Below are 19,481 nucleotides of genomic sequence, written 5' to 3' on the forward strand. Positions count from 1 at the left end.
CTTTCTTTTCTATGTATCTGCTTCTCTCTCCTCTCTGCTCTCTTTTTTCTCTATCTCCTATTCTCCCTCTCTCCCCTTCTCTCCTCTCCTTTTTTCATCTCCCCTTCATTTCTGTCCTCTTTCCTTTAACTAGTATTATCTCCATCTACATGTTTTTCCAATTATTTTCACTTTTTAGCTGTCACTTCTCTTTTACTTTCATGTAGTCACTTCAAATTGTGCTACCTCTTTTCTTTGCTTCAACTCTTTCATTTTGATACTTCTGCAGGGACTTGGCTTTCAACTGGAATCATCTGACTTCAGTTCAGATCTACCTATACCCAACTAATGAATAATCACTGCTCCCCAGTGTGCCTTTATCTATTGGTTTCTTGCTTAGTATCACTTGAAAAGAGCAGGTTCTCAGGTTAGATGGATCTGAATTGGTGGAGGAATTTATACCAGCATTCTAAACATCAAAGACATGAGTGATCCAACAGAGTTTTACAGTCATCATCCCTATACCATTGAACTTTTACTTCTTCTCTGTTGGTGCTTTCCTATGTAGGTGTATGAAAAGGAATACAGGGAATAATCAGGTAATGATTTCCTACAGTAGAATAAGTCATAACTCGAAAATTGCCATTGCCTAAGAATTAACAACATAATATCAGGGAGTACACAAAAATGTATGCAAGTACATTACTATTTGAAACATGACTATAAGACTGCTGGGAAAATTCTAGTGGATACCATTTCTGTGGATTCACCATGGGAGTGAGGAGGAGCAAAGGTGGTACCTAAGTACTCAAAGAATTCATGGGATCATGGATGCCTCCTCCACTGAAATAGGTCACAGCCCTTCCATGGTTTAGTAGATAGTCTTCATAAGTATGGCAGAAAAATATACCATTCTGCTACCAGCATGGTGGTAAGAAGGATCCTTAAACTTAGTCTAGTTCTCAACAGATATAGGTCTTGTTCTCTAAGCCTTTTGAAGGAGGTAAGACCATATAACAGCTTGCATTCTTCTGGCTAGCCTTCCAGAAACCATAATTATCTCCAGACACGCTACAGGAGATTCCTAATAAAATAGTCTAGGAATAGTAAACTCACAGCAGCCATCCCAGTTAGTCCTAAACCACTACATACAGAAAGTTCTGTCTAGTGCCTCTGGCTAAAAGAGTAGCAGTAGTCTGATAATAATGATAGTGGCTGCTGAGTATTCACTAGAGCTAGAGCTCATGGAGTGATGAGTAGGGTTTAGCCATATTGCACCCCACCATACCATACCAGATGGGGTAGCTAGGTGGTGGAATGAATAGAATGCTGGGGCTAGAGGCAGGAAAACTCATCTTCCTAAGTTCAAATCTGGCGTCAGACACCGTTATGTGACCCTGAGCAAGTCGCTTAACCTTGTTTGCCTCAGTTTTCTCATCTGTGAAATCAGCTGGAGATGGAAATGGCAAACCACTCCAGTAGCTCTGCCAAAAAAACCCAAATGGGCTCATGAAGAGTTGGACGCAACTGAACAACAACAAAACCCCACCATACGTTCTTTCACCATCCTCATATTATCTTCAACATCCCTATCTACTTCCACATTAGAACTGATAAATTCCTTTCCAGTCACTGCATATTACTGACCTTTGGGGAAGGGCAAAAAAGACAATATAGAAGAATTAAACTGGGTACAAAGGGGGAAGAGGGGAGGGGGAAGGGGAATGGGGAGGAGCGGAAGGGGGAGGAGCGGAAGGGGGAGGAGGGGAAGGGCCTTTGAATCTGATTCACATTTCCAAATCAACTCACCTTCAATTATCTTCACTGATGAAAAGTAATCCAAAACAATGATTAACCTTAAAATCCTTTAGATTTTGATTTGGAAGTGTTTTATACAGTGTTTTTTGCTGGTTTATCTTAATAATAATGTTTTGTTCAAAATAAATTAATCTGAATTCTCTCAGGATGTGTGGAGTGGAGTGGGGGAAGGAAGATAAAGAAAGACAATTCTAGTATCTTCTGACAGATGAGAGGAAATTGGGCTAAAAGTTTTGAGTTTTTTTAATGGTGCAGATAATTAAAAGCTGACCTTGTATCCCTGGAGCTAGACTCAAGGGAATGATTCCCAGCCAGGATGAAAAAGAGAGGAATCTTGTCTCTTGGGGATTAAGACGATGAAAAAGGATGAAGAAAAGAAATTATCTCCCAAAACTTCGGAATTGGTGTGGGGGAGAGGGGACTGGAAAGAAGGGAGAATGCATAGCTATCCATCTGAGTAACCCTTCAGCCATGTTGGCTCTGTGAAGGTGAACAAAGAGAGGTTTAGTGAAGTAAAAATCAACAAATTCCACCACATTCTCCATCATGGCATAATTTACAAGCTTTAATCTAAAGACCAGTCCCCCCTCCCCCATAAAATAAAATTTAAAATAAAAAAAAATTTAAGTTCAGTCTTGCCCAACCCCCCCACCAAAGGAAGGAAGGATGATGAGTATAATTTAGTTCCAAGGGAAAAGTATGCTTTAAGGAATGTACCTATGATGCTTTCATACCCCACCCCACCCCCAAAAAGAGTACTCTCAATTCCTCATTCTCCTATTCCTGTCCAACATTTCCAAACAGGCAGGAAAGTAGAAAAGGATATTTGTCAAAGAACATTTGGTAAATTGGACTCTCCTGGGTTTCATATACGGGGTCCTCTATTGCCGAGGGACTGCTTATTTAGGAGGCTGGCCAAGTAGCTTCCTTGGACAGCCTGAGCAGTGGGTTGGGGAGGGGACTGTGGGGGGTTCTTGCATTTGGGAATGAGAGGGAGAAATGAAAAGGATATAAAAGAGGACTGGCTTGGCCAGATGATAGTCATGGTCAGCTGGCTAGGAAGACAGGGGCTGAAAATGGAAAGGGTATGGGAATGGAATTTGGATGGGGAGTAGGTCATCAAGATAAACTGCTACTTAAAGGGACACTGTCAACATTCTCTCCTCCTTTTCCCTCCCCCCCACTCCCCCACTTCCAAGCTGTGTTCGTGAACTCCAAGAGGGCTGGGTCCAAAGAATATTGGTATTGTTTAATAAAAGCCTCCAAAGAGGAAAAAAATGCGAAAGGTACTTTGAGCAGTAAGTCAGTGGAAGCTATCTGCTCAAGTGACCTGACACAAACCCGGAAAGTCCAACCCAGGAACCAATTAGCTCTTGCCATTCCAAGAAACACAGCCTAGTGGGGATGGGGCAGGAGGCAACCCAAAGACAATCAGGCCAAACTAGAGGAAAAGGAAAAGGGGATAATTGGCACATTTTTCTTCGAGCTTCATAACCCTGAGCCCCACTCCAAAGTCCACGGATAACACAGACAATTGATGGTAAACCAGGAGGTTGACAGCGTCCCTTTAAATTGCATCTGCTCTCCTGGCACGGGGCAGCTTTTCTGAGATTAACCTTTCCTTGTTTGTCTGGTTTTCAACATCTTTCCTTTGTCTTGTTATCTACCTCTCTTCTTCCCTCTCCCTCTTCCCCTCTTTCAGTGATATGGCAGACCAGGGCTCATCTCACCAGTTTTGTTTCAGGTCCCTCAGATGGATGCAGAGACTCCAGTTCATTTTTTTTTTTGGCCCCCTGGTTCCCCTCCACTCATATGTCTCACTCCTTCTCCCCCATCCCCTTCAATCATGTAATGCTTTGTTACCAAGTGTTCTAGGTGGGACGCTGAACATTTCTGGGTTCTAATCTACCTCCCGTTTTTCCATTCTTTTCATCCCTTCCCCTTCTCCTTCCTTTCTAACAGAATTTGAATTATCAGATTCTAAAACTTAATGTGTGGGTAGGGTGGTGGGGATCCCCCTGGATTGAGTCAGAGCCTGTTGTGCCCACAATGAAGTCATTTGTATTCAGACATACTTGATAGTATTTTCAAAAATCAAGTTTTAAGAATAGGAAAAGAAAAAGTACCATAAGTACAAATGAGTCTTCCTTTTCTATGTCTCCCAGCTCCCCTCCATGAAATAAAAAGGCTCTGGATATTTTCCCCCCAAAGGAAAAATTAGAGGATCAGGAGGGGATTTGTTTTGTTTCCTGCTGTAGGTGTGGAAAAGAGAGAGAGTTCTCTCTATCTTAGAGGCTCTAGCTTTGTTTGAGATGCTCCAGAGGGCCAGTCAGAAAGCCATGACACAATCTGACCTTCACCTAACCTCTGTCCCCATCAACCTCTGCTCCACCATCTGGCTCTTCCCAAACCTCTTTGGAGGCTGTGCTTTACTTTCCCTTGGCAGAACTGCCTGGGAATGGAGGCTCACCCTTTCCCCATGACCTGACTTTCTAGCCGCCTAGGACAACATGTCTTTCATTCCCTCTGGAAACAGGGCACAGCTGGGAAGTTAGGTTGAAGGAACTGGGTATAGTCAGGCTGAGATAAAAGAACCCAAGTTCTTGCCTTATGAAAATTCATATACTATATTAGTATATATATAACATAAATGTATACATGATATACATATTTATTAAATTGACTGAGGAAGTGACAGAAATGGTGAAACTCTCATGTAGACTCTTAATGAATCTGTGGTAAAGAGATGTTTATCCATGAAGAATTTGCCAATCAGACTCCTGGGCTTTATACTACTCAAAGGATCCTTTTAATGCCCAGCACCTGCTGATTTCAGAGGATGGTCAGGTGGCCCTGAGTTCAGCCTGAGGAGTGGGATGGGGAGGGAGTGTCCTTGCCAAACAAGACACCTCAAAGAGCTAACTTAAAAATTACATGGGGCATGTTCCGTGAAAAGCTAATAAACTCATCATAGGAAAACAGCGGTGGCCTCAATCCAACCATAACTGTCCTAGGGGACATCTGGGTATTTCCCTAAGAGTCTGTTGCCACACATCTGAGATAAGCACAAGGAAAACAAATAGTGCAGCCTGAGACTCTGACCCCACACCTCAGTAGTATATATCCACCATCACTAATTCCTAGAATTCCCACCCCTAGAAGCTTCACCTATGAGGGAAAGGGGGATTCAGAGGGTGTAGAAATTTAATACATGCACTCCTTCAGGAATAAAAGAAGGGGGGGGACCAGGGACCTGTTAGAGTAAGGAAGAAGTTTGGGCTCTAAATGCTGTGGGGAACTTCCTTCCATCCTCCCTCCGTACCATAAAGAAATCTTGAACTTGTCTGCCTAACCCCCTCCCTAAGGAATCCCCTCCCTAAGGAATCCACACCTTTCTCTCCTTTTCCAGACCCACAAGACTTTCTCTGGCCCACCCTCCACAAACTGTAATACTTCCCTTCAGCAAGTTCAAGTAAAGATCCCAGTGGTACCTTCCAAAGGCCTCTCTAGTGGAATAGAAAAAGCATAGAATCCCATAGGCAGTAGTCAGGTGTATTCTGGGACATCCTTGAGGAGCATTCCTATTTGGCCACTGGGAAATGATAAACAGGATTCTCCCCTAATCCCTGCCCCCAGGCTACCATTTGCCAGCATACCTGATATGTGCTCCATACATGTTTGTGATGGTATCCCAAATCCCCAAAGGTTGGAGTAGAGTCCCTCTGAGATCCCTCCTACATCTGAGATTCTATCCCTGTACCACTATAGAAATTAATTCTCAAGCTGAGCCTACTGATTTTGTCTTAATTAGTTGCATTATTTTTACCTTATGGATTTCAGAGTTGATCTGTGGACACATTTCATGTTACTTACCCTAGCTAGAAGGGTGATGTTAATATTTCTGCTAGTCACAACCCATAATTACCTGGAACAGCCAGCACTAAACTTGCGGGTTGTTGCTCTCAGGGTGTCCTCCTGAATGCCATCTTGAGGGTGCAAAAGGGAAAATTACAGCCTGACAGGATACATAGTATTGTGGGTACTCATTGCAGATAATGGGAAAGGCCCAGGCACCTGGTGGGAAACCATGAGTTTACAACTTTGAGGATAGAGTCTTGAGACAATGGGACCAGCTTCCCCTTGTTGTCAGGCTATCCTCATACGCAGAGGTGTCATTTGGGAACACAGAGTTGTCCCCTGTTTCTAGATCTAAAATATAAAACCCATGTCCAGGTTCACATGCTGTGCAGCACCAACTCAGACAAAATTCTGAGGAAGGTGAATTTTTTTGACATCCTCAGCTTTCCTCCTCCCTTTTCTGTGCCATTTTCCTTCTTAAAATATACCTCCTCTTTCCCCTTCCCATCTCTAGAAGTCCAGTGATCTGTTCTTTTCCTCACCTTTATCCCTAAGGACACCTAGTCTCTGGGAACAATCTGATAAACTCATTCACACTGAGGTGTTTAATATGTTACCTCTCCCCAGGAATCAATTTCTAACTATGGAATTCCAGGCATCATCAGTTATCAGGTGGGGAGCAGGAGGAGGGGTATATATCAGCCCTGAAATGGTACCCACACTGCCTACACATGAGGCTAACTGGAACTATGTTTCCTTTCAATAGCAAAGCCTGTGAAAACTGGGACTTGTATTTGATATGAATAGAGTCCGGTTCATTGTGGATGTTTTCTTCATCTAAGCCTACATTTACTTTTCACCCTACCCTCTGTGTGAGATACTTCAGAGCTAAGTAGACTAGAGATCCCATTTGGGTGCAGTTATCTTGGTTTTTACTGCTTCTCTTAACCTCTAACATCATCCATGGGGCCACAGCCCCATTGGTCATGATTGTCAGTTCTCTTTCACTGCTGTCTCTGAGATGGACCCTGCTAACCACCAAGAACTGGAGTAAGAGTGGGTAGGGTGAAGGCCAGGGAGATGCTGAACTGAGTGGAGAATAGAGACCAGCCATATTCCTGGACAATCTCAACTTCAACTTTCCCCTCCCCTTCCTATTCCCACCCTCTTTCCCTTAATTCCCAAACACAACATACCTGAAAAGGAAGTTAGCTGTCTTTCTCCTGCCTTTCGGGAGGGTGGATTAGGAGGGATGCTGGGATTAGGTGGGACAACAAGGAAAAAGTAGGGGTAGAGGGTTTAGACTAGACACCCCACCACTGCCCTCTTTCCCTATACTCCTGCTCCTGGCCACGCAAAGTTGAGTTATGAAGCTCCAGCAGCAGAAGGTGATGCTAATGGTGATGTTGCACTGTTTTTGTCTGTCTAACATTCCTTTTTAATCCCCATCCTGCCTGCCCCTCCCTTATGTAGGGTTACTTTAGTGATCCTTGGAATGTTTTTGACTTCCTGATCGTAATTGGCAGCATTATTGACGTCATTCTCAGTGAGACTAATGTGAGTATTACTCTACCCTTCCCAGGATACCACCTTCTTCTCCTACTTTCTCCTCCTTCTCTTCCTCTGTTTCCCTTTCTCTCTCTCTCTCTTTTTATTTCCTGTACCCCTCACTCCCACCCTTTAGTCATTGCTTTTGTTGAAGCCGCCGTACTTCTGGGGGAAAAAAGCAGGAATTTCTCCTCCTTTTTTTCCTCCCACATGTCCCAGCTCTGCCCTGCTGTGATGGGCCCCAAGTGCACAGAAATGAGTTGGAAGGGAGCAGGTGGGCTCCCTTCCCACCAGCTCGAAGGGGCCTACACATCTGTGTGTATGTAACCATTGAACTAACCCACCTTTTGTCAGTCCTCTCCGCCTGCCCTTCGAACCGAACGTGACACAGGTTTCAGCTGCCAGACCTATAGAGTGGTTTAAAAAAAAGAAAAAGAAAAAGGTGATTGGAGATGCCCACCGTAACCTCTTTCTTTTCTTATTTTTTTCTCTTCTCTCCCTTTCATGCTTTTTTTTATATTTTTTTTTTTATTTTCTTTTCTTCCTTTGTTGTTGGTTTGTTTTGTTGGTTTTTTTCTCTTCTCTTTTTTTCTCCTGGGCTTCTCTGCCACATGCAGCACTATTTCTGTGATGCATGGAATACATTTGACGCCTTGATTGTTGTGGGTAGCATTGTTGATATAGCAATCACCGAGGTAAACGTAAGTAAATGGCGTCTGTACCTAACTGTCCGTGCCTGCTCTAACACTCATTTGTCTTGAGCAATTTTTCCTCCCCTCCCCCTCCTATGTTCTTTTTTTTAAGGGTGTTTGGGTTTTGTTTTTGTTGTTCATTTAAATGATTCTTTTTTGTTGTTGCTTTCATTTGATTATTTTCCCCCCTTATTTGGGAATGAGTTCCTATTTTTCACCCCTTTCCTTATTTTGTTTTTTAACTGTTGCATCTTTTCCTTTCCTCTCCCCCCTTCATAATCAGCCTGGCATGAATCAAAACTGTATGGCAGGAAGTAGCCAGGGGCATGTGGAATGAGAAAGACATGGGAGTTTTCCAACTGCTGGGCAACTGTTGGGTCAAAGATCTGTACCCAATCTGACCCTCCTTCTTCAGAGGAAGGCCAAAACTGCCTGAGCACCCCCAGCCCTTTCCACCCCACAGCCTGCTGAGCATCAACTCTTTCGAGGTGGGCCATGCAAGGAATTGAAGCCGGAATCCTCTCTTCCTTTAGCTTTCCATAAACCAAGGAGCATCTTGAATAGGGTTCCCCTTCATTTAAGCTCCAACAGCCTTTGAAGAGGAAAGCTTGTCTGGCTCCTCCTCCTGGAAACTTCCTTAAGTCGGGGAGCCTTGATTCTTTATCCTGTGGATCAACTGATGATTTGAGTGATCAGATTCACACTCAGATCTCTGTTTGCTCCATTGCAAGATCACCTTGCTAGAGCCTTGATAAAGCCATGTGGCTCTGACTGTAAAACCAGGCAGCTGGTCTTGGCACTTTTTACAGTTCTGTCCCCATTCACACTAACCTCAGATGGAGGATGACCCTGGCACCCTGTACTCTGCGGCCTTCTGCCGCATCCCCTCTAAAGAGTTCCCTCCTACTATACAGTTCCTATCGATTTCTGCACATGTCTCTTTGTTACCTGGCATGTTTAAATCTTCTCTCTTTATAGGCAAGTCTCTCTTAACATGTGTTTTTTGTTTTTATCTTCCTTTAATTAAGAATCTTAATAATGTATGCACACTCCTCTGATCCATTGAGTGGTTGAATAACAGCCTCAAGCAGTAGTTTTAGAATGAGTTTTGATCTAAGATGTTTGAAAGTCCTCCACCTACCCTGCAGTCTCCCATCCTACTCTATTTGGCTCCCATACCCTCAGCCAAGTTAAAAAAATGGTTGTCTTGTTTCCCTGCCTACAACTCTTTTCCACCTCTAGCAGGTGAACTTTGAGAGGAGCAGGAATGACTTTCAACACCTGCTCCTCTTTTACTTTCTACTCTCCTTCCCTTCCCATGCCTGCCCCCCTCAATTTTGTCATCTCTCTTAAAAGCTGTGATAGATCTTTAAGGAGTCAACTCTGTTCCTCTGACCCTAGAGAGATGTCTATCTTTGGGGACCCCATGTGTCTTATCTTGTGTGTATCTGTGTGTGTGTGTGCATGCGCATGTGAGTGCAAACATGTGTGTACCTCCTCCTCATCTTCCTTTGGTTGTAGACCCTCAGATAATTTTAAAATTCCTCTTCTACCCTACTTAGTCCCCTGCCTACCATCATCAATATTGTCTGCTGGGGAATCCTGAATTATTTCCAAATTTCCCTAGAGCCCTCAGGCCCTCCAATATCTATATCTCTATTGTATATATCTAGCTGCAGTAGCTTAATAATATCCCTAGAGATATTATTCTAACCCTAACATTAGTTCTCAGTGATGACCTGTTAGCCTATTACAGGTAAAACTTCTTGCCTAAGTTGTCATGATGAGGAGTTGAGGTATGGGGCTGGGGAAGGGAAGTAGGGGATACTATTTTTATATATACATAGATAGGCACATAGGTGGCATTGCCTATGGTCAGTATTTAAACTGGGCCTATTTACCAAGCCTATACTTCAGCTGCCATGTATCCCCAACTCTTGACTCTGAACTCTAGCAAAAGAACTTCTGGGGTAACTCCATTTCTGTCAAATATTTGAGGTTTGTCCCTTCTCTGTTGTGAAAGGAAAGGAATCCTGTGTCTGCATGACTGTTAAGTGGAGCAAGTTCATCCAAAGGAGAGACCATACCTTAAACCTCTTTATATGTATCCAAGATGGTGCTGGGGACCACAGAGATGCTTGGTTGATTAAGATGACTATGATGAGGACTATGTCAGGTTTGAACTCTGGAAAAAGGAGAAGAGTCAGATGGTTCTATCTTTGAGAATCCCCTGAAGAAGGAAGATCAGAAAGATATATTCAATTGCCAAGGTTTCTATCTGTATAAATCTGTATTCATTCTAGAGGACCTCAAATAGAGGCTAGTTGTATGACAACTTTTAGGGGATGTGGCAGAGGAGATTCTGAATCAGGTTGAGATTAGACTAAATGACCTCTGAGATCCCTTCTACACTTTTGATACAGTAACCCAAAAAGGGAGCCTTGACTGGGTAAAAAGAACTCAGAATCAGGGCTTCACCTTTCTGAGTGACACCCTGGAATCTTTTCAGTAAGTCACTGAATTATGACTAGTTTCTGCATGAACTCTTCTATAGTTCTGGAATGGAAAAAGACTAACATGTCTTACATGTCTCTTGAAAGGCAATAGAACCAGTCCCCAAATTGTGAAGGTTATGTTCCAAAACTTCATAAACAAAGATGTTTGGAACTTGAACTGGATTTCCCCACAGTAACAATATTATAAATGGTGGTTACTAGGCTAGCCCACGAAAGTTCTTCTTAACTCATACTTCCAGACTGGCAGCACCATAGAACCTAATCACAATATACAAGAATGTTTCTATGAGTCATGTATGTCTGAGTCTTTATAATCGCATTTTGGGTTTTTTTGACAAAGATACTGGAGTGGCTTGCCATTTCCTTCTGCAACTCATTTTACAGATGAGGAAACTGAGGCAAACAAGGTTAAGTGACTTGCCCAGGGTCACATCAAGGATATCTGAGGCCACATTTGAACCCAGGTCTGCCTGGCTTCAGGCATGGCATTCTATCCAGTGTTACCTGGCCAACCCTAATGTTTCTATAGGAGAATCCATTGAAGTCTCAGCCTGGAACATGAGGAGCATATTTCTCCTCCCCTACCAAGTAAGAGGAAAAAGGATAAGCCACTATTCCAAGCCCTGGAGCATCAAGGTAGGGTCAAGGGTTTCAAAATTAAGACTTGCTAGAAGCAGGCTAAGGATTTCAGGACTTCCTTCCACTACTTTCTTTTCCTTAGATCATTAAAATGTTGATAACCATTCATCAACTAGCAGAAGGGGGAGAGAGCCCACATGTACATCTGGGCATTTGGCCTCAACCTCTTCAGCTCAGGTCATCTAGTGCAAGCATTTATGGATGAAGAAATCAAGGCTTAGAAAACTTAAATTGCTTGCCCCAACTCTAACGGGGACAGATACATCTCAGTCCTCACCCGGGTCCCTCAGGCACCCCTTTTCTTTCCTTTAATGGACTTCACCCAAGTCTGCCTACATTTCTGTCTATAACTACCACCAGTTGTGTCTACCCAAAGCAACATAATGCAAACTTAGATGTCCTGGAATCAAATCAAGAGCCCCTGAGATGTTTCCTAAGAGCTTTCAATGTTGATAACAATGGGAAACAGAGGGTTTACTTGGATTCCTTAGGAAAAGCTATAGGTAGAAATGAGACTGATCATCTGTCTTTCAGGTGAAAAGGAGATTCAGAATAACTTTGGGTATTCTATCACATTAACTAGGAGGGGTTGGGACCAAGGATGCTGCTAATTAGATGGGATGAACTAAGTAAGAATGAGGAAACATGTTCCAGTCTTAGTTCTGCTACAATTGTGCTAATGTTGATCAACTTCCTGGGCCCACTTCCTCTTCCCTAAAATGAAGGGGTTCAGTTCTGTGGAGCTCTAAGGTGCCTCCAGCTCTAGCAATCTGAGTCTCCTTAGAACAGGACAAGACTAGTGCTGAGATTCGGAAAAAGGAGCACTGTTGAGAAGGAAAGAAGACCAGTTCTTTCTAAGCTAAGAATTTCTAAATTATCACATTGGGGAAGAAACAGAAGTTTGTGGGAACCACACTCATGGAGTAGTGGTAGGGTAAGATGGATCTAAAGTGGGAATTTATTAGTGGAGAATTGCCTGCTTTATTTAGGCTTTTACTTAGACTTTCTCACCAAGGCTCACGACTTTCTAAATCTTTTGCCACATGCCCTGAGACAGTTACTTAATTTTTCAATGCATATTGATGCTGTTCAGTAAGAAAAACCATAAGGGTCAGCTAGATGTCACAGTAGGTGGAGCACCAGCCCTGGAACCAGGAGGACCTGAGTTCAAGTTCGGCCTGAGATACTTAGTAGCTGTGTGACCCTGAACAAGTCATTTAATCCCAATTGTCTCCCCCTACTACCACCACCAAAAAAGAAAGAAGAAAAAGAGCCATAATAAGCTCTTGAGGATGTCCAAATGATAGCTGTTCCATGAACATAGGATCAGTTTCTCTAACGATTGGTGCTTGGGCATGAAGGATGAGGGAATAACATCTGCTAGCTCTATTGACATGCCTGGTACCTCTGTGATTTAAGAAAATAGGAGGAGAAAACTACATGTCAGAAAAGAAAAAGGTGCAGCTGTCAGAAGATAGTCCAAAAGAAAAAATCATGCCCATCATATTCTACAGAAATAGTTTTTTATTCTATCTCCAGTCCCTGGAGTCAACCCCAATATTTCTGACCTAGATAGCAGGAACTATGTCCTTCACCAATCCTCCCCACTGCCTTTGCTGTCTGATCCCTTCTAAATGTACACACAAAGCAGGGAAGAATGAAGTTTGGTCCTTACTCTGGGCATCTGCTTCTAGAGTGATGGGAGAAAGACAGCTGAGTCAGAGAAAGAACTACGGACAGCATTCACCCATCCACCCACCCAGAGTTGAGTCAGAGAGCACATCTCCAGCCTGAGGGCCCTTCCCTCCTCCTGGGGAGGGAGCTGAGGAGAGGGCACAGCTATGGTCAGCCCTGGCTTTATCCTCCTTGGTGGCCAAAGCTGCTGCAAGAGGAAAGATTGAGCAATTGAACTCATGTTTAGTTTGAGGACTGGCATGCCAGTGGAGTGGGTGAAATTAGAAAAGCTGAATAGTTTATATTATAGAATCATAGAACCTCAAGTGGAAGAACCCTAGAGATCTTCTAAATCAAACCCACTTATTTTATAGCTAAGAAAATGGCAGCCTGAAGAGATAAGGTAGCTTGCCCAAGAGCACAAAGGTTAATGACAGAGCTAGGACTCTGATTGCTAACTCCCAAGTCTAGCATTCTCACTGGTTTTTTTTCATGTGCCACTGGGCTTGTTTTTCATAAGTTACAGAGAAGAGGAAGAGTTTACTTAGCTAAGAAGTCATGAGTTAAGGAAGACCGGTCCAGTCCATGAAAAAATGTGAGAAGAGCATGATTGCCCTTGTCATCCCCTTCCCTGTCCCCTTTTGAAACTTTCCCTGGTGCTCTTTTTATTACCAGTTTCTATCTCAGAGGAAAATAATGACATCACTACTTAAGTTAGGCATTAGCTTGATGGAAGCTAAACTGATGATAAATGGTAATTTGACAGCTGGGTTTGATCTAGTTTATATAACTTGAAATTTTGGATGCTTATACAGACAGCTTCTTAGAAAGCTGAGTCTTCAGGCTTATTTTAGCAAGTGTATACAAAATCAAGAGATCCTCTTTAGGAGCCTTTAATATTTATAAGAAAGAGATCAGTTTTATCCTTTCTGTAGGAGTGCTAGTATTAATACAGCTCTGTCCACGGTACCACCTAGCTACCTATATTTGAAAATCACTGGTTTACTTTATAATCTTATGTATTTTATTTTATGCACTTAAAACTCTTATTCTGAAGGGTCCATGGGCATCAAAAGACTTAAAGGAAGGTGTCTGAGCCAGAAGCACAGAATTATAATTCATGGTAGCTGGTATGAGTATTTGGTCTCCCTTATGCAGCTAGTTTTACAGGCTCCAAAATAACTAGGCTCATTAAGGTCAAATACAGTTGGAGGAAATAGAAGTAGGCTAAATAAATTATCAGGAGTCTTCTCCAAATCCTTTGCTTTAGAAAGTGAACTGCTGCCTTTGATCCCAAGTTCACAGAGCCACCTCTGTTTTGGAGAATATCTTAAATTTAATTTTTAACTCACTGGAATTCTCTAGCACCTCTATCCCACTTTTATCTCTGGATATGTTTTTTTCCTTTTTTAATTTTTCCTATATCTCCTTTATTGCACATACTCTCTCTGTCTCTCTGTCTCTCTCTGTCTGTCTGTCTGTCTGTCTCTGTCTGTCTCTGTCTCTGTCTCTCTCTTTCTCTCTCTCTGTCTCTCTCTCTCTCTGTCTCTCTCTCCTTCTCTCTCTCTCTCTGTCTCTCTCTCTCTCTCTCTCTCTCTCTCTCTCCTCTCTCTTTCTCCTAGCTTTGCAGAATTCTTCCATAGAGAAAATAGGGATAAAAGGAGACCCAATGCTTAATTCACCTATAGAATCATTTATCTGTGTCCATCTACCCATAGTAGATGAGCAGTGGCTGTTCAGCAGATTGAGTTTGGGTTGATTTATATGCCAGAAAACTGTCAGGGCAAAAAGATGTAAGCAGTTTACCTGAGATTACACAAGCACCAAGGATAAACATTATCAGAGAGGTCAGTGTCTCTCTGCCTCTCCCAAGTGCCTAACAGTAAACCAAACTCCCATAACAGATTGTAGAGAGATGAAAAAACATAACCATTTCCTTTGACATGCCATGCACCCATATCCTTACTGAGAGTATTCTGAGATTACTTATATTTTCTGAGAAACATCTCTTTGTCTGTCCTTCTCACTGTCCTCCTGGGCAACTAGGTGGTGCTGTGGATAGAGCACCGGTGCAGGAGTCAGGAGGACCTGAGTTCAAATCTCACCTCAGACACTTGACACTCAGTAGCTGTGTGACTTTGGGCAAGTCACTTAACCCCAATTGCCTCATCCTGGGTCATTTCCAGTCATCCTGATGAATATCTGATCACTGGATTCAGATGGCTCTGGAGGAGAATTGAGGCTGATGACCTGCACAGCCCTCCCTCACTCAAAACAAAGTCAAGTGCAAGTCATGTCATGATTTCTGTGACGGCATGGTCTTCTTTGGCAACGAAGGATGAACACACACACACACACACACACACACACACACACACACTGTCCTCTTCTAGACTGATTCTTTCTAGAATCCTGAATTATTTGATATTGTTAGTGGTACTGACAAACACATTTTGTTCATTTATTTCATATGAATTTTCTAAGTGTTTTTTTTAATGATCTGGGGGTTGTTTACCATCCCTAAGGGAACAAAAAAACACCATGGCAATTTTGTAACAATTGTTTTTTACCTACATGTTTCCTTGAAAAACAGTAGAACTTGTCCCAGCTTAAAGAGCCCATAGTATTGCTAGGAGAGGTATATAGCGACCCTTGAGGCTTCATGTGGTTTCAATTATTTGAACTGTCAGCTATGCAGATGATAATAGAGGCCAGACAGGCTAGACTTCATTATTTCAAGACAAAAAGAAAGGATAAGGTAGCAGGCCATCACAGTTGAGAAGCTACCAGAAAGTCCAGCTTTTCTCAGTAGTTCCTTCTGAGAAAAAGAACCCCTGTTGAGTAGGTTTTAGGATACCCTTCTGCTGCCATAGCTTCAATACAGCCATATACGATAAAGCCAAGAACGCTTGTAACAGAGATTACACAATAGATTAGGACGGAGGAATGTAAACTGTCTCTTTCGGACCCTGTATTTTCTCATTGTTATTTTTCCCTGGTTTTTATCCTATTTTCTTCCCTTCCTTTATCCCTCTTCCCTTTCTTCTCACTCCAGGCCTTTAATCATTTTCCCTTCTCCTCCTTCCACAGTCGAAATCAAAATGTACATCCTAAAGCACTTTGCTTTGTCTCCATATATTTCCCTATTTGGAGAGCATTTGACCTTTTTCCTACTTCTGTGGGCTTAGCGATCCTGACACCCCAGTTTGTAAGTGTCTTCTTTCCTACTGATGATTGCTGCTTAGGCTTACATGCTGGCTATCAAAATTTGGTGCCAAGCGTATCTTAAGTCCTCTGGTCCCGTTAGTTTCTGCTGTTCCTCTCCCTCTCTTCCCATGTCTCCAAACCAGGATTAGCTTTGTCTGCCTCCAACTACTTCAAACACCTCTCTCTTCCAATATATCCATATATAACCTTAATCTCATGCTCATTAGGCAAGGTCAGAAGACTTCTTTGCTGCTAGTGGTAGCAAAGAGGAAAGGCCCAGAACGAATTGGAACAAGGCCTTAAATAAGATGGATTCACTTCCAGCCTTACCTTTGGGGCCTGACAGAACTGGTGGTCCACAAAGTAACCCAGAGAGTTCAATTAAGGGCATTAGGAGGAGGTTACCTACAGCTGTACTTCTCTTCTTATTAGGCTTTTCCAGAGGAGTTCAACAGTCTGTGCTCTTTTACTGGTGGCTCAGAATCTCAAAGGACCTCATATGGACTGTCCAGGCCTCATTCTGTCCTTTGTGACTGTGGGCCAGCAGGGTCACAGAACCACAGAATCCAATAGCTAGAAGAAACCTCAAAGATCATCTAGTCCATCTTTATAGGAATTCTTTCTACATCTCCAGCCTGTGCTTGAAGACCTCACTGGGGAGGGGGAGACATCATTGTTTCCTCATTTTCACTTTTGGACAGTTCTAATCATAGACGTATTTTTCATGACCTGAGACCTAAATCTATTTCTCCTCTGGCAATTTCTACCCCATGCACCTAGTTCTGCCCTTTAATGCCAATGAGAACAAGTTGAATCCCTCTTACACATAACAGTCCTTTAAACGTATAAAGATTGCCCAAATATATCAGACTTCCCCCAGAGGTATTCAGAATCTTCCAACTGCTCCTTTAGGTCATCTATGTACTTTACCCTTTTCCAGACAGGGGAAGAAGGTAGCAATGACTTGCAATCCCAGGAAATCCTAGAAGCATCAAGATTTGTTTGAGAACCCAATTTAAACATACACCACGGGCTATTAAGGTTTTTTGTGTCACAGACCCCTTTGACAGTCTAGTGAGGATTGTGGACTTCTACACAGAAGCATACCTGTTGCCTGCATTCCTAACTGAAGGCACTACCAAATTTCATTAGAGGTCAGTAAAAATAAAGACATCATGTGTTTTCATCCAAGTTCCAAGACTCAGCTAAAACCTATCAACAGACCTCTTGAGGGTTAGTAGATCCCGAGTGAATCTCTGGACATAGAAAGCCTTAGAACTGGAAGGAACCTTTCAGGGGTGGGGAACCTGTGGCCTTGAGGCAACAATGTGGCCTTTTAGATTCTCAAGTGCGACCTTTTGACTGAGTACAAGTTTTACAGAACAAATACTTCTATTAAGGAGATTTGCTCTATGAAGTTTGGATTCAGTCAAAAGGCCACACTCAAGGACCTAGAGGGCCACATGTGGCCTCAAAGCCGAAGGTTCCTCACCCCTAATCTACTCGAATCCTTCACTTTACATAGGGAAAAACGGCTAGGGTGACTTGTCCAGCACCTCCTGATTATGTTATGTATGTTATGTTATGATAGGTCATGTAGACCTATCCTGCTTAGAGACCAGGTAACCCTGGAAACTCTCATTCCACAACCCTACTAGGTCTTGTACAGTTAGCAAAGAATCCATTCCCCAATAGCTATGAGATACATTTTTTTAACTCCAGGAGGAAAATGCAGTGATTAGGAAACCTGTCCCAGCAGTTGACAGCCACACAGTCATCCTTTCTCTATCCCACTCCTAATGGGAATTTTGCCTCATCTGCCTTTTGACATCTGGGACCCATCCCTTGGAATCCCAAACATGGAACATTGAGGAATGTAAGGAAACAATTGTAGCCACAACAGATACTTCTTAAGCACCCATTACGTACAGAGTTGTGGGCTAGGTACTGGAGAAGATACGAAGTTTAGAAAAGACAGTCCCTGAAACACCCTCCTAGAAGAGATTTCATCTTCTGAGGCATGCTTCACAATCTCTATATTTTCCCCCTGGAACTTAAAAACAAGGAAAAGGAACTCTTAGCCATAAGGGGGAAATGGATCCTTTATTAACTCTCCACTGCTGTCCATATTGCAATTTGTAGTTATGCCAAATAAGGGTAATTTGCATAAATAAATTGAAGTACAAGTCATTTACTTTTTTTTAAATTTGCTCTTAACCTACAGCTGGAACCTGTCACTAGGAGTCTCTGAAAATTTCCCCTCTCTGTCTCTTAGATACAGAGTGATAATAACCTGTTCTTAGTCACATCATTTGCATCTGCAAATGGAGTTAACTACTCTAGCATCTCATAGCCCCAGAAAATTGCTGTCTGGTTAAGAAAGAGAGATGTGAGGGAATGACTGCTCAGTAACTCACCCTTTGGGTAATGTTCATGGAGGCATTATCCCATTAAAACCTGGTCATTTTAAGTAAGCAGAGAGCTAGCATTTAAGGTTCCCATCAGAAAGGAAAGGCTTAAAAAGTCCCTGGACTTCCATAATAGGAGGCTTTAAGGAAACTTACTCTATGTACATTCCTTCTCAGTTTCAGTGTTTCCAGAATGGACCCATAAAGAATAAATTAATGAAAGAATGAATGAACTTCAGCTTCTTCGGACTACCAGCCAACTGTTGGCAGATGGTTTCCCAAAATGCTAACCTAAAAAGCTGCCATCAGTAGACAATGAAACCCAATGCTATCTTTCACATAACCAGGCAAGGCTTTAAGGACAAAGAGAGTATCCAAGAAGTAACTTTTTGGGACCAACCAATGTATGAACCAGACTGGAAATTCCTAGAGTACATGCATCTAATACCTAGCTCAATATCATATACATTTTAGATTTGCAATAGGGTTATTTGATTTGATGACTTTGTAAATGACTTTAGTGGATTTTCAAACTAGTCTCCAGTTTGATCGTCTTGCAGAAGGGGATATAGCCCAGAGGACAATCAAGCCCTAGAGTAACCTGCTTGCTTTGGTGTTCCATGCCACTTGGTGGAGCCAGGAGAAGGCCAAAGGCCAACACTCCCTAGTAACTGAACTGGATCACCTCCAAGATCCCTTCCAGCTCTGAATCAATGATCTTATGCTATCTTTGGGGGTGGTGGGTGGGGTTGCATCTAGTTTACCTTATGCTCATCATGGTTATTATAGAAAAGCTACACACCCCCTGCTCCTTTAGCAACACCAAGTTCATCATTCTGGCTATCACTTGTTGGGCATTAGAAATCATTGCAAAAGGTTTTCTTCATATGTTATCAAAATACATAATAAAACATCCTTTCTGGTGTGTGTGTGTGTATATGTGTGTGTGTGTTGTATGCACATGTATGTGTGTTTCTGTCTGTCTGTCTATCTCTTTGTCTGTCTTTTGGGGCTATGCTTTAGCTTACTGACCAAATACCAGTGATACCAGACAAACCAGGGAAATGGATCCACCAGAAATCACCTTGGTGTCCAGAAATGATTGTGAAGCAGGAACCCAAAGTCCAAACTGTGGTTTCTAA

At 42.6% G+C, this 19,481-nt stretch overlaps 1 protein-coding gene and 1 long non-coding RNA gene across 6 annotated transcripts in view; one reads left to right on the forward strand and one right to left on the reverse strand.

Moving 5' to 3' along the window:
* Nucleotides 1-19,481, forward strand: part of CACNA1C (calcium voltage-gated channel subunit alpha1 C) — a 1,037,023-nt gene that overhangs the window by 959,095 nt on the left and 58,447 nt on the right. For 4 of the 5 annotated variants that reach the window (XM_072650128.1, XM_072650131.1, XM_072650129.1 and 1 more), the window contains exons 31-32: nt 7,129-7,212; nt 7,821-7,904. In XM_072650128.1, coding sequence (XP_072506229.1) covers nt 7,129-7,212; nt 7,821-7,904 — 168 coding nt within the window. The remainder of the gene's footprint in view (nt 1-7,128; nt 7,213-7,820; nt 7,905-19,481) is intronic. The other variant, XM_072650132.1, reaches the window with a different exon arrangement.
* The window catches only part of LOC140530973 (uncharacterized), a 99,909-nt gene that overhangs the window by 24,685 nt on the left and 55,743 nt on the right, over nt 1-19,481 (reverse strand). Inside the window, exons 3-5 of the long non-coding RNA XR_011976206.1 lie at nt 9,983-10,080; nt 7,548-7,610; nt 5,723-5,871 (exon numbers count right to left, since the gene is read on the reverse strand). This is a non-coding gene — a long non-coding RNA (uncharacterized lncRNA). The remainder of the gene's footprint in view (nt 1-5,722; nt 5,872-7,547; nt 7,611-9,982; nt 10,081-19,481) is intronic.

Source organism: Notamacropus eugenii, chromosome 3 (assembly GCF_028372415.1).
Source record: "Notamacropus eugenii isolate mMacEug1 chromosome 3, mMacEug1.pri_v2, whole genome shotgun sequence".
NCBI classification, from domain to species: Eukaryota; Metazoa; Chordata; class Mammalia; order Diprotodontia; family Macropodidae; genus Notamacropus; species Notamacropus eugenii.